Source organism: Hemiscyllium ocellatum, chromosome 20 (assembly GCF_020745735.1).
Source record: "Hemiscyllium ocellatum isolate sHemOce1 chromosome 20, sHemOce1.pat.X.cur, whole genome shotgun sequence".
Lineage (NCBI taxonomy): Eukaryota > Metazoa > Chordata > Chondrichthyes > Orectolobiformes > Hemiscylliidae > Hemiscyllium > Hemiscyllium ocellatum.
In genome coordinates this window covers 6,905,585-6,918,613 of record NC_083420.1, presented here as the reverse complement: position 1 = coordinate 6,918,613, position 13,029 = coordinate 6,905,585, and the positions used below count along the sequence as shown (strand labels likewise).

Genomic DNA, 13,029 nt, shown 5'->3' with positions numbered 1-13,029 from the left:
TAAAACAATCGCGGGTCGATTCAGGTTTGACTGTAAATAATGGGATAATTTCCTGTGGAGAATGGAGACATACAAATGAACATGGGGATATCAAAACCAGTGCTAATAGGTCTTTGAAAGTTAGGCTAATAATAGGAGTACCTCATCTGAGAAAATAAAGATTTACAATATAAAAATTAAACTAAGCTAATCGCCATGTGGTTTTGATGTTTCATTACAAGCAATTTACTCCATTTCTGCTGAAATATTAGATGGCTGGCTTAACTCTGGTACACCGAACCACACAATTTCACTTTTACTGTCACTACAAACCTTTGTAATCTGTGGGTTCTGGGACAAACTATGTTGGGGCACAGGTTCTGATGGTTGTGGCTGCTTCTGAGAGCCTGAAGACTGGACTGGAGCAGAAGTTGGGACAGCGATTGGTATCTGCACCTGGGCTTGTGAATGAGACTGCCAAAGAAATATTGAAAAACAGATCAATGCAAATTATATTATATACAGAAATATCTTATCACCAATTTCCTAACAAAATGATGACAACAGCAATAGGCTCTGGACCATTGGGAGTTTGGGATTTAACCTTTATGAAAATACTGAGTATTAACGTATTTGGAATTGTATTTTTTCTGATAATTGGAGCTTTAATTCAGAATTTAAATTTATAATATACATCCTTATGTGACTGAAAACAAATGACTCCACTTTACATCATGATTCTGTTCTTTTAGTGCAAATTAGTTATCATTCATTATCCTACAAATCTGCCACAAATATAGGACACTAAGCATCAAACTCCCAGTGAGTAAAACCAAGTTTAGTAACTCCCATACCTGCAGTTTAATATTTCCTGCATGTAAATGCTTTGACTCGCTGGAAGGGTTTGCATTCTGCGCTTGGATGGCCAATGGCAATAAAAGCTGGGTTCCAGTCTGAGTGGTCAATAAAGCATGAGGTTGGGCCTGGGCAATAACTGTAGTTGGTGTTTGTCTTGCTGGGTTTACATAAAACTGAGAGACCGCATTCTGTTGTCCTGCTGTTGCCACTGAGCCTTCCTGCTTCACAAGCAAACCATTTTGTTTCATTGCATTCTGACTGCATGTGCCAAGATTAGTTATGGTTGATGGACCCAGAGGTTGATTGGGTGCTGTTGCTGGCTGTCTTGAAATAGGACAGTTGGAGAGACTGTGTTCCTCTTTGACAGGAGTTTCCAATTGCTGCTGGTTTACGGTCACCGATTGTTGATGCTGACATCGTTTCTCAATTTCCAATTGAATCTTCAGTTCTTCCACCAACTTTTGTTCCTGCTCAAGCTTCCTCTTGAGGTCGATGATTTGCCTCTCTTTCTCCTGAAGCTTTCGGTCCTTTTCAGTAGCATCAGCATCTAGACTCGCCAAGCTAGCACCTTGAGAATTTGAATGGTTTGTTGCCCCATTCACCCCTGTGCTATCTTCATTAACCGTCGCATTCACAGGTGAAGCATGGATTGTGAGCTGTGAAGGAGACACCATGGTCACCAGCTCAGTAAACATATCTGTGAGATTGCTATCATCGGTGCTGATGTTAGACTGCTCTGAGGGAGCTGGAGAGGTAGGAGATGGAGAGGCTGCATTTTCATAGAATTGGAAATTGTTTGATGCTGTTGTAACGGTTGCTTCTGTGGTGGTCATGACATTGCTAAGAGCAGCAATAGGAAATGCAGCCGTCAACTGATTTCTTGCAATAGTAGAGTTGGAGGCTGTCACTACGGCAGCACTAACAGCAGCATTGCTTAAGTCTTGGTAAGATTTTAACCTCTCTATGAGGTCCATTTTAGTACCAGACACTGGCAGTCCTCGTAACTTCAGTTCCAGCTTCAGTTCTGCAACCTGCACGATATAAAACAAGAACCACTGGTTAAATAAATTATTGTGCTTAAAAGTCAGCTTAAAGTAATGCTACGTTAGTTTTAAGGGGTGCTCTCAAACTCTCAGTTAATTTCAATATATTAAAGAATTAGTAAAATCAGGACAGTCTTACCATCCAACTTGCCAGATCTAATAGAAAGTTGGATCAAAATTATTCTTTGTTGCTGAGAGTACTTTTCTACATTAACAAAACCACTAAAAATCAAATTTTATTCTTTATTGCTACAAATTGACTCATCACTCTCAGATCAGTCACTTGACAAACCTAATGGATATATTTAGAAAACTAATCAGCATGCATCACATATACAATAAAAACATGGGACACCAATTCCTTGAAAATTAGGTACACAATTTCATATCCCATCTATTAAAATTTCCCACCATTTCTCTTTACTTGCTTAGAGCTCTGCTTTTTTTTTGTTATTGAATATAAAATGCAAAGTTGTATAAAGCAAATGCTAGAAATCTGAAAGAAAAACAAGTAGTTGGAAACACTGAGCAGGCCTGGCAGCATCTGTAGAAAGAAAGAGAATAAGAGTTAACCTTGCAGGCTGGTGGTACCCCTGATGCTGCCAGATCGTCTGCTCCCAGCATAAGACCGTAAGACATAGGAGTGGAAGGAAGGCCATTCGGCCCATCGAGTCCACTCCGCCATTCAATCATGGCTGACGGGCATTTCAACTCCACTTACCAGCATTCTCCCCGTAGCCCTTAATTCCTTGTGACAACAAGAATCTATCGATCTCAGCCTTGAAGACATTTAGCGTCCCGGCCTCCACTGCACTCTGCGGCAATGAATTCCACAGGCCCACCACTCTCTGGCTGAAGAAATGTCTCCGCATTTCTGTTCTGAATTGACCCCCTCTAATTCTAAGGATGTGTCCATGGGTCCTAGTCTCCTCGCATAACGGAAACAATTTCCTAGCATCCACCCTTTCCAAGCCATGTATTATCTTGTAAGTTTCTATTAAGTCTCCCCTTAATCTTCTAAACTCCAATGAATACAATCCCAGCATCCTCAGCCGTTCCTCATATGTTCGACCTACCATTCCAGGGAACATCCGTGTGAATCTCCGCTGAACACGCTCTAGTGTCAATCTGTCCTTCCTGAGGTGGGGGGCCCAAAACTGGACACAGTACTCCAAATGGGGCCTAACCAGAGCTTTACAGTCTCAGTAGCACAACGGTGCTTTTATATTCCAACCTTCCCGAGGCATTTTCTATTATAATTTCATGTGTTTTCCCCTTGCACATACCATTTCACAAATCTGCCTGTTCATCATGGGATCGACACAAATACACAACCAATTTTATACCCATATTAACAACAGCTTGGGACAGGAACACTATCACACATACATCCAATTAAAATCACATGCGTGATCAGAAAACATTGTTTACAGATTTAAAACAAACACAAATATGTCACACAAAAGGAGATTGAACTGATGAATCATTGAGAGAATGATATTCTGTAAGCAAGTTCACATGATATTTGTAGACTGGTCTTTCAAGACTTTTCTATCTAGATGAGAATTTATGATTCCAAGATGTTTCTTGGAAATCACTCTACTAAATGGTCCTAGTTTCTTAGAAGAGTTGACTCACTCAAAGTTTGTGCGAAGATTTGTAGCTCGGGTGCTTGTTGTAGTGGTTCTGTTCGCCGAGCTGGAAGTTTTTGTTGCAAACGTTTCGTCCCCTGGCTAGGAGACATCATCAGTGCTCTGGAGCCTCCTGTGAAGCGCTTCTTTGATGTTTCTTCCGGCATTTATAGTGGTCTGTCCTTGCCGCTTCCAGGTGTCAGTTTCAGCTGTCCGCTGTAGTGATTGGTATATTGGGTCCAGGTCGATGTGTCTGGTGATGGAGTTTGTGGATGAATGCCATGCCTCTAGGAATTCCCTGGCTGTTCTCTGTCTGGCTTGCCCTATGATAGTAGTGTTTTCCCAGTCGAATTCATGGTGCTTGTTGTCTGAGTGTGTGGCTACTAGGGATAGCTGGTTGTGTCGTTTCGTGGCTAGTTGGTGTTCATGTATGCGGATTGTTAGCTGTCTTCCTGTTTGTCCTATATAGTGTTTTGTGCAGTCCTTGCATGGTATTTTATGGACATCAGGAGCGTTTCAGAACTGACAGCCAGACTACTGCGACCCCTAGGACTCATAACGGCACACAAACCAACAGCCACACTCAGACAACAACTTACTAGAACAAAGGAGCCAATACCCAACAGGAGCAAAACTAATGTAGTTTATAAAATACCATGCAAGGACTGCACAAAACACTATATAGGACAAACAGGAAGACAGCTAACAATCCGCATACATGAACACCAACTAGCCACAAAACGACACGACCAGCTATCCCTAGTAGCCACACACTCAGACAACAAGCAACATGAATTCGACTGGGAAAACACTACTATCATAGGGCAAGCCAGACAGAGAACAGCCAGGGAATTCCTAGAGGCATGGCATTCATCTACAAACTCCATCAACAGACACATCGACCTGGACCCAATATACCAATCACTACAGTGGACAGCTGAAACTGACACCCGGAAGCGGCAAGGACAGACCACTATAAATGCCGGAAGAAACATCAAAGAAGAGCTTCGCAGGAGGCTCCAGAGCACTGATGATGTCTCCTAGCCAGGGGACGAAACGTTTGCAACAAAAACTTCCAGCTCGGCGAACAGAACCACTACAGTTGACTCACTTTTCCCTACATTTACTTTTGACAATTGGATAACCCAAAGATGAAACTGGATACACATGTCTTATCGAAACATGGAACAATAAAAACAAAAGGAGGCTATTAGGCCCACTGAGAGATCAGGTCAGCCTTTTCCCCTAGACTTGTAATTATATTCTCTTCAGAGAAGTATCGATGTTGTTTCTTTTACCATTCCCCTTAAATCAGTGTCCTCTAGTTCTTGATCCCTTGGCCAAAGGAACAGTTTCTATCTGCTCTTTCTACACACCACATGGTTTTGTGTACCTCGAACAAACCTCCTCTTTAAGCAGAATAGTCCCAGCAATCCCAATCTGACCAGATAACTGCTGTCCTCATTCATTCTCATGAATCTTTTCTGCACCCTGTGTAAAGAGGGCCTCCAGAATTGGGCACAATACTCCAGATAAGGCTGGGCCAACGTTTTGCTAAATGTTCACCATAACTTCATTACTTTTGCCAGTGCATGTGAAGCACAGGATTCTGCATGCTTTGTCAAACACTTCCTCAACCTGCCCTAACTTCTTTCCTTATTTCCCAGTATTACTGGAAGCAACTCACCCAGTACTGCTGACTTATCAATGCCCGAAATGTCAATTCTCCTGCTCCTTGGATGCTGCCTGACCTGCTGCGCTTTTCCAGCAACACATTTTTAAGCTCTGATCTTCAGCATCTGCAGTCCTCACTTTCTCCTTATCAACCTTATAGCCAGCCTATCCAATACTTCCTCTCTATCAGGTTTTAATCCAGAGTCTCAACAACTTTGTTTCACCAATACTTGGGCAACCAGCTTCTTCCTCAGAAAGGACAAATGCAAAACACTCATTTGGTACCTCAGACCTCTAGCTCCATGCATGAATCCCATCTTACTCTTTCTTTTGTTATCCAAGGGTCCCTGGCTGTTCTTGGCCTACCTTTCCCCCTTCCGGGTAAGTACGTTGATTATACTGATTCATTTCCCCTTTAAAGACAGCCCATCGTTCCAGTTTTCAGTCCATTATCAATCAGATGCATGGCTTATTGTAAAATCATTTTCACAACTCTGATGGGAAGAGTGCACAAGTAATCAAGCTTCACTACTCTACGTGTCATCACAAAGCCAAACATGCATATTCACAAATAGGAAGGAATTCTTTAGATCAAAATCGCAAGGGTAGAATGATGAGATTTTCTCAGATTTTTCTTTAAGAATTTTAGTGATGGAAAATCCTAAATTCAGAAGCTAGTGAGTTGGACCTAGGTCTTTGTTTGAGTTACAAGTTCTTAAGTTCAGAGTCTTTGAAGTTTTTTTCATTCACAGAGGGTCAGAGCGAGAGCAAAATCAAGGGAGCTAGTGCCAGCTTGTCTCAAAGATGTACCAAATCCAGCTTCGACAAAAGCTATATGGCCTTGTGTAAATCAATAAGTGAACACCACATAGCTCCATCTTTGACATTCAAAAAAAATCACAGACCTGATACATATTCTGCAACTTCATATTCCAAAAAATAGTATTTATGGGTAACGCTGCCTTAGTATACAATAAAATGAACATACAGAGCAAGTGATAACCCAATTTGCCTTGTTCCATTGGAAACACTTCAAACAGCATTATATTAATGATGCATTCATTATGTTACCTTACTTTTGTGGGACATTTCAATTGAAAACTCTAGATTCTATTCAACAGTAGAGGACTTCATTTCCTCTCCCTGCAGTCTTGTGTTTTTTGAACGTGACTTTTTTAAAAATCATTACATGTGCAGTATCCTTTTAATTGAAAAGCATATTTTTTTCTGGAGACAGTGGCATTGTAGTAATGTTACTGGACTAGTAATCCTGCTTCTTGGATGCTGCCTTGCCTGCTGTGTTTTTCCAGCACCACATTTTTCAACTCTAGTAATCCAGAGGCCTAAAACTAATGCTGTGGGGACAGGGTTCTAATATGGAATTTGAACATAATTAATAACATCCAGAATATAAAGCTAATGACAATAATGGAGACTACAGAATGATCACCGAATGGATTTTGACACATTCAGTTCAATAACATCCTTTACAGAATGACATATAGCCAACATTATTCCAGATCAGACAGCGATGTGATCGACTTCTAACTGCCCTTCATTATGGCCTGCCCAACCACTCAGTCTGGGGGTAATTAGGGACGGATAACAAATGTCATCCTTGCTAATGCCACCCACATCCCATTAACAATTTTAAAAAAAGTGTCCTAATTTTTCAAATTGCATCTTTGATCAGCTTTTGTTTAAATGTCATTTTGTAACCATGTATAAAAATGATGAAAACATCCAGAAATAAGACAATATTCCTCAGGGGGTAGAAAGCCTTTGGAACTCCTTGCGACATGAGGCTTTGCATACATTTAAGGCTAAGATTGGTAGATTCATGTTCGGTCAGGAATCAAGGGCTGTGGGGAAAGGGCAGGAAAGTGGACATGAGAGGTACTGGATCAGCCATGATCCCATTGAATGGTGGAGAAGACTCAACGGGTCTACTGCTGCTCCTATTTCTTGTGGTTTTAAATACACATTCATCAATGCTTGAGGTTCTGAAAATAGTTTATGGGAGCTATGCAAACACAGAAGTTAACTGAAATAAATAACTTAATTTTAACAGTTTTACTATAGACTGCATTCAAATTAAAGCAGCAGATTGTCAGGAATATGCCTGAAATAAATATATTTTATATTCATTTTGCCCAAATCTAATTTAAAAGCATCAGGTTTCAAAACATCTGCTGATCCCAATGGTAATGTTCAGATATGTCTATTGGGAACCTCCGACCTGACCCTGCCAAGTATCCTGTATCACGGGAGTGTCTCCAATTATTAGCTTGCTAGCTGGTGGTGGAAAAGCTGTCAAGAACCATGGAAGAGATAGAAGCATTACTTGTTGGACTTTAAAGTATTGTTGATGAATAATTTTAAGATAGCCAATGACCTTCCTGCTCTGTAACTGACTTATGAACTGCCAGGGTCATGACCAAAATCATGTATAGTTTCTTCGAATTTGCATGTTCATTCTTGTACTTAGCTTAAATAGAGAAGTTCAGTGCACTTACCTTTAAAAATCTGTAATAAATTACAAGAGAAATGCTAAAAACATAATTTGGAAAAAAACTAAAGCAGCAGCAGATTTGGTAGAAAGTTGTTAACCAAAAGCATACAGGAGGTGGCAGTACTGCACCACTGCAATCGTTAATCATCTGCTTTCCGAAGTTATAGATTAAATCATGTAGGAATGAAAGCAACCATCTGATCAAACATGCATGCAACAGGAAGCAGACGTCAAAGTTACAAGTACCACAGACAAGACCATTTAGCGGCAGATATTTTAATGCAGCTTCATTTACGTTGCAGATGTTAATCTTTGACTAATTGTGTTCTCTATTAAAACTGTGCAAATTAATCATCAGGTAAACACAACTATCCGAATACACATAAATGTCACCCGAGAACTCTGATCTAGTTTCTTCATTTTATGTATCAATTCCAAAACTCAAAATGGGCCCTAATGGCTTACTTTGATGATGCTAATTGTGTTATTTTAAAAGGAGCCAGTCTAGATCCCCAAAGCATTAGAATGATTCCGGCAATCAGTCCTATTCAATAAGTAAACTGGAGTCCTAAAGGAAGTACATAGGATTCTGGCACGTGGTGATCTTTACCTGGCTGAAACCAAGGGTTGCTGCCTAAACAGACACAGACCTCACCATTAGATTTACTCCCCTAGCTCTATGTGGTGTTTTCTTTAGTGATTTGACAGAGAACTGTTGCCTTAAACTAAGTCAGTTCATGCAGTTGTCCTCAGACCAGAATAATCTTTTAATGTGGAGGAAATACAAATTTTCGTTTATCAAAATAAACTGGCTGTTCCTCAACCAGTTCAAAACAATTAGCTCATTTTATATGTAGAAACTATCAAAAGCAAAATACACAATTTTAACTTCTCACCAGTACATTTGGAAGTAGGTAAGGATATTCTTTGCATTATTTATAAACATATACCTACCTTCATGTCATCCAGATTAGAGGGGAGAGTTCCCAACTTCCAGCATGGTGTGCTGTTGTGCAGTGTGACATGTGATGATAATGCTGGTGCACAGTTAGCCAGTGTAGTGGATGTGGTTATGCTGCTAGTTGGCTGGTTATCATTACATGACCTGGAATGAAGGTACAGTAACAGTTGTTAAATAATAAGCTTGTTATCACATAATCAACATCAGCCAGACAATAATGCTGAATTTTTTTTTGTGTACCTTCTGCATTAAGCCAATGCACTTGTCATTTAAACATATAGCAACCACTTGCTTTTAAAAAAAGGTGAAAGTACATTCGTTTCTAATATTATGTGGAGGTTAAAAAGCATGTGAGGCTATGACTATACTGGACTCTGCATTCCCAAACTGGGGGAGAATGTAACTGGGAATTCTACCTCAAAATGTGATCAATTTGCTGGAAAGATTCCACATGTGGAAATCAGGGAAAAACAGGTTTGGGTTTGATGGTTTTACCTCCCTCAATTGTATAACCTGCTAACCCTTACTCTTTAAATTTATGTTGGCATACAGAGGAACCTCGATTATCTGGCATTCGATTAACTGAATATCGGATTATCCGGCAAAATCGCAAGGTCCCAATGCTTGGCTAAACTATGCGATCCAGCTTTTGATAATCAGAAATTCAATTAACTGAATAAAATACTCCCCACCCAGGTCCTTTGGATAATCAAGGTTCCTCTGCATACACTTGGGTAAAATACTGGAGAATAAGCTACAATACATGTAATTACACATCAGCAGTAACATACTGCAGTCAAAAATATACATCAGCAATAGATTACCGCAGTCCATGTAAATATGACCCAGCAACAATTTGCTGTGGCTCATGTAAAATTTACCCCAGCAACAGTATGCTGCAGTCCATGTAAATATATCCCTGAAAACGTGTGCCGCAGTCAGTCTAACTATAGCCCAGCAACAGTGCGCTGCAGCCCACATAAATGTATTCATGAAACAATGTAAACATAGCCCAGCAACAGTCTGCTACAGTCAGTGTAAATATATCCCAGCAACAGTCTGCTACAGTCAGTGTAACTATATCCCAGCAACAATTTGCTGCAGGTGATGTAGATATGACCACCCCCCCCGCCCCAAACAATGACATTCCAGTCTAATATATCCCTACCCGAAAGTGTGCTGCAGTACATGCATCAATAACCAGAAACAGTATATTGTAGTCACTATAATTGGAGCTCAGTAAAAAATTAGAGCTAACATGACCAAAAAGGATCAAAATGGCAAGAGAAAATTATAGCAAAACAAACTTCAGTCTCCCACATGTCAACAATTGCTTGCAATACTGGGAAAGTCAGATCTGCACAGCACCTAAGGAGCCATTCACATCCCATTCAGTTACAAAGAAAAAAAATAAAATTACTTTTATCCTATAACAAAATTTGATTGCTGCAGGTTCAAATTTCAGGATGCAAGAACGGCACAATAAAGTGTAATTGGGAAAAACATTCCAACATGTAGCAGACAGATACTGGAGCAACAACACAAGGCCAAAGCTAGACAATACTTTTAGAGGCTTGAAAGGAAATCACCTGGTATGTGCTACATACTTTGGCGGTGCAGGCAGAATGGCTGGATAATTGTAGTGTTGCTGTTGTTGACTCAGGATCTGCAGCTGGAGGAAAAGCTGCTGTTGTTGCAGAAGCCGGGAATAGTTTGTATCCATGGGAAGTTCAATTTTCTCATGCTTTTTGTCTGGTGGGATATACTGATGGTACTTCAGCTGCTTCACTCTGGGTTTCAGATCCTTGTTTTTCTTGCTCCGGTTCTTGTCGTTTGCAGTTTTGGGTTGGCTTTGCTGGTGTAAAATTGATGCAGAAAGACTTCAGTTCCAGATTAGTGTCCAACCACACACAAACAATTTCTTGATTGTAACTAGAATATGCATTTATTAGAATGACTATTCCTTAGATAATTTGCTTAGTATTTAAAACATATATATTCCTCCTGCTCAAAATTTTAACAGAAGAGGGAGAGTCATACAGCACAGAAAAAGTCCCTTCGGTCCAACTCATCTGAGACGATCAGACATCCTAATCTGATCCAGCTCCATTTACCAGCATTTGACCCATATCCCTCTAAAGCCTTCCTGTTCATATACCGACCCAGATGTCGTTGCAAAGACATGCCAGAGAATTCCTAGAGGCCTGGCACTCCAACCACAACGCCATAAACAAACACATAGATCTAGATACCATCTATCAACCCTTCAGAAAACGAACAGGAAATGACATCACAAACCCCAGGAACCCCATCCAGGAGAAAGATATAAATAGAAAGCAGGAGACAATAGCTTCACTTCACTTGGAGGTCACCACTGATGACGTTACCTAGCCAGGTAATGAAACGTCTGGATATCAAACCTACAGCTCAGTGAGCAAACCTACACCCTAAAGGTGTTCAATAAAATGCACTTGACTTCAAGCTGAGTAATTTTAATTCTAAAAAATGAATAGAGTCCCTACAGTGTGGAAACCGGCCATTTGGCCCAACAAGTCCACATCGACCCTCCGAAGAGTATCCCACCCAGACCGTTCTGCTACATTTACCCTGACTCATGCACCTAACCTACACATGCCTGACCACCATGGGCAATTTAGCATGGTCAGTTCACCAAACATGCACATCTTTGGATTGTAGGAGGAAACCCACGCAGACATGGGGAGAATGTGCAAATTCCACACAGTCACCTGTGGCTGGAATCGAACCTGGGTCCCTGCCGCTGTGAGGCAACAGTGCTAACCACTGACCAACCTTATCACCCCCATTCATAGGGAATTAGTGCACACACTTAAAAGTAGGACTTCTACATTAAGAAAATTCAAGTTTTTTTTATAGCTTTCCAATAATCATTTTAATATATAGTTGGATATTTGAAAATTGTGGGTTTATCCTATGAAATAGTGTAATCATACTGAGAACATGCACCAGAACTGTACAATATTTGAAGTGAAGTCTGCACAGTTATGTCACGTTAGTTCAACTAGGCGAGAATGAGCACTGCAGTTGCTGGAGATTAGAATCGAGTGTATGGTGCTGGAAAAGCCTTTTGCCCGAAACGCCAATTTTCCTGCTCCTCGGATTTTGCCTGACCTGCTGTGCTTTTTCAGCACCACACTCTCGACTCATATTAGTTCAAGTCTGTTTCCCCGAAATTGCTTTACAGGAAAGAGATCATTTCAGAATTAAAAATCATACAACACCAGATTATAGTCCAACAGATTTAACTGGAAGCACTAGCTTTCGGAGTGCTGCTCCTTCATCAGGTGGTTGTGGAGTATAAGATTGTAAGACACAGAATTTATAGCAAAAGTTTACTTCTGCTATAAATTCTGTGTCTTACAATCTTTCACTCCACAACCACCTGATGAAGGAGTGCCGCTCTGAAAGCTAGTGCTTCCAATTAAACCTGTTGGATTATAACCTGGTGTTGTGGGAATTTTAATTTTGCACACTCCAGTCCAACACCGGCATCTCCATATCATGCTAGAATTAGAGCATTTTCTTATGTCTTTGCTGAACTGTGCTTGTGGTATTGATGTCTTACCACTATGAATCCTCAAAGTGCAGTATGATGCTAAACATGCTGGCTTAATCTCCGGTCCACCAACCAAGGAGACTGATTCCAGAAAATGGTATTATATCAATTATTCTCAACATCACTGACTGTAGGTGTCATAAGGTCCGTTGCTCAGAAGGGTAGGGTGGAGAAAGGTAGAGCAATAGTTCTTGGGGACTCGATAGTGAGGGGTACAGACAGACGGTTTTGTGGGGGGCGACAGGGACTCACGTTTGGTATGTTGCCTCCCAGGTGCAAGGGTACGTGATGTCGCTGATCGTGTTTTCCGGGTCCTTAAGGGGGAGGGGGAGCAGCCCCAGATCGTGGTCCACGTTGGCACCAACGATATAGGTAGGAAGAAGGGTGAGGATGTCAGACAGGCTTTCAGGGAGCTAGGTTGGAAGCTCAGAGTTAGAACAAACAGAGTTGTAGTCTCTGGTTTGTTACCCGTGCCACGTGATAGAGAGTCGAGGAATAGGGAGAGAGAGCAGTTAAATGCGTGGCTACAGGGATGGTGCAGGAGGGAGGGATTCCGGTTTCTGGACAACTGGGGTCCTTTCTGGGGAAGGTGGGACCTCTATAAAAAGGATGGGCTACACCTGAACCTGAGGGGCACCAGTATCCTTGGGGGGAGGTTTGCTAGTGCTCTTTGGGAGGGTTTAAACTAACTCCGCGGGGGCATGGGAACCAGGACTGTAGCTTTAGGGTACAGGACCTTGAATGTAGGGAGGTTAGGAATAATGCAGCGATCTCTA

At 41.1% G+C, this 13,029-nt stretch overlaps 1 protein-coding gene across 5 annotated transcripts in view; it reads right to left on the bottom strand.

Moving 5' to 3' along the window:
* The window catches only part of mrtfba (myocardin related transcription factor Ba), a 240,664-nt gene that overhangs the window by 12,012 nt on the left and 215,623 nt on the right, over nt 1-13,029 (bottom strand). For 4 of the 5 annotated variants that reach the window (XM_060840446.1, XM_060840447.1, XM_060840448.1 and 1 more), the window contains 4 exons: nt 10,248-10,513; nt 8,652-8,802; nt 834-1,868; nt 313-453 (listed from right to left, as the gene is read on the bottom strand). In XM_060840446.1, coding sequence (XP_060696429.1) covers nt 313-453; nt 834-1,868; nt 8,652-8,802; nt 10,248-10,513 — 1,593 coding nt within the window. The remainder of the gene's footprint in view (nt 1-312; nt 454-833; nt 1,869-8,651; nt 8,803-10,247; nt 10,514-13,029) is intronic. The other variant, XM_060840449.1, reaches the window with a different exon arrangement.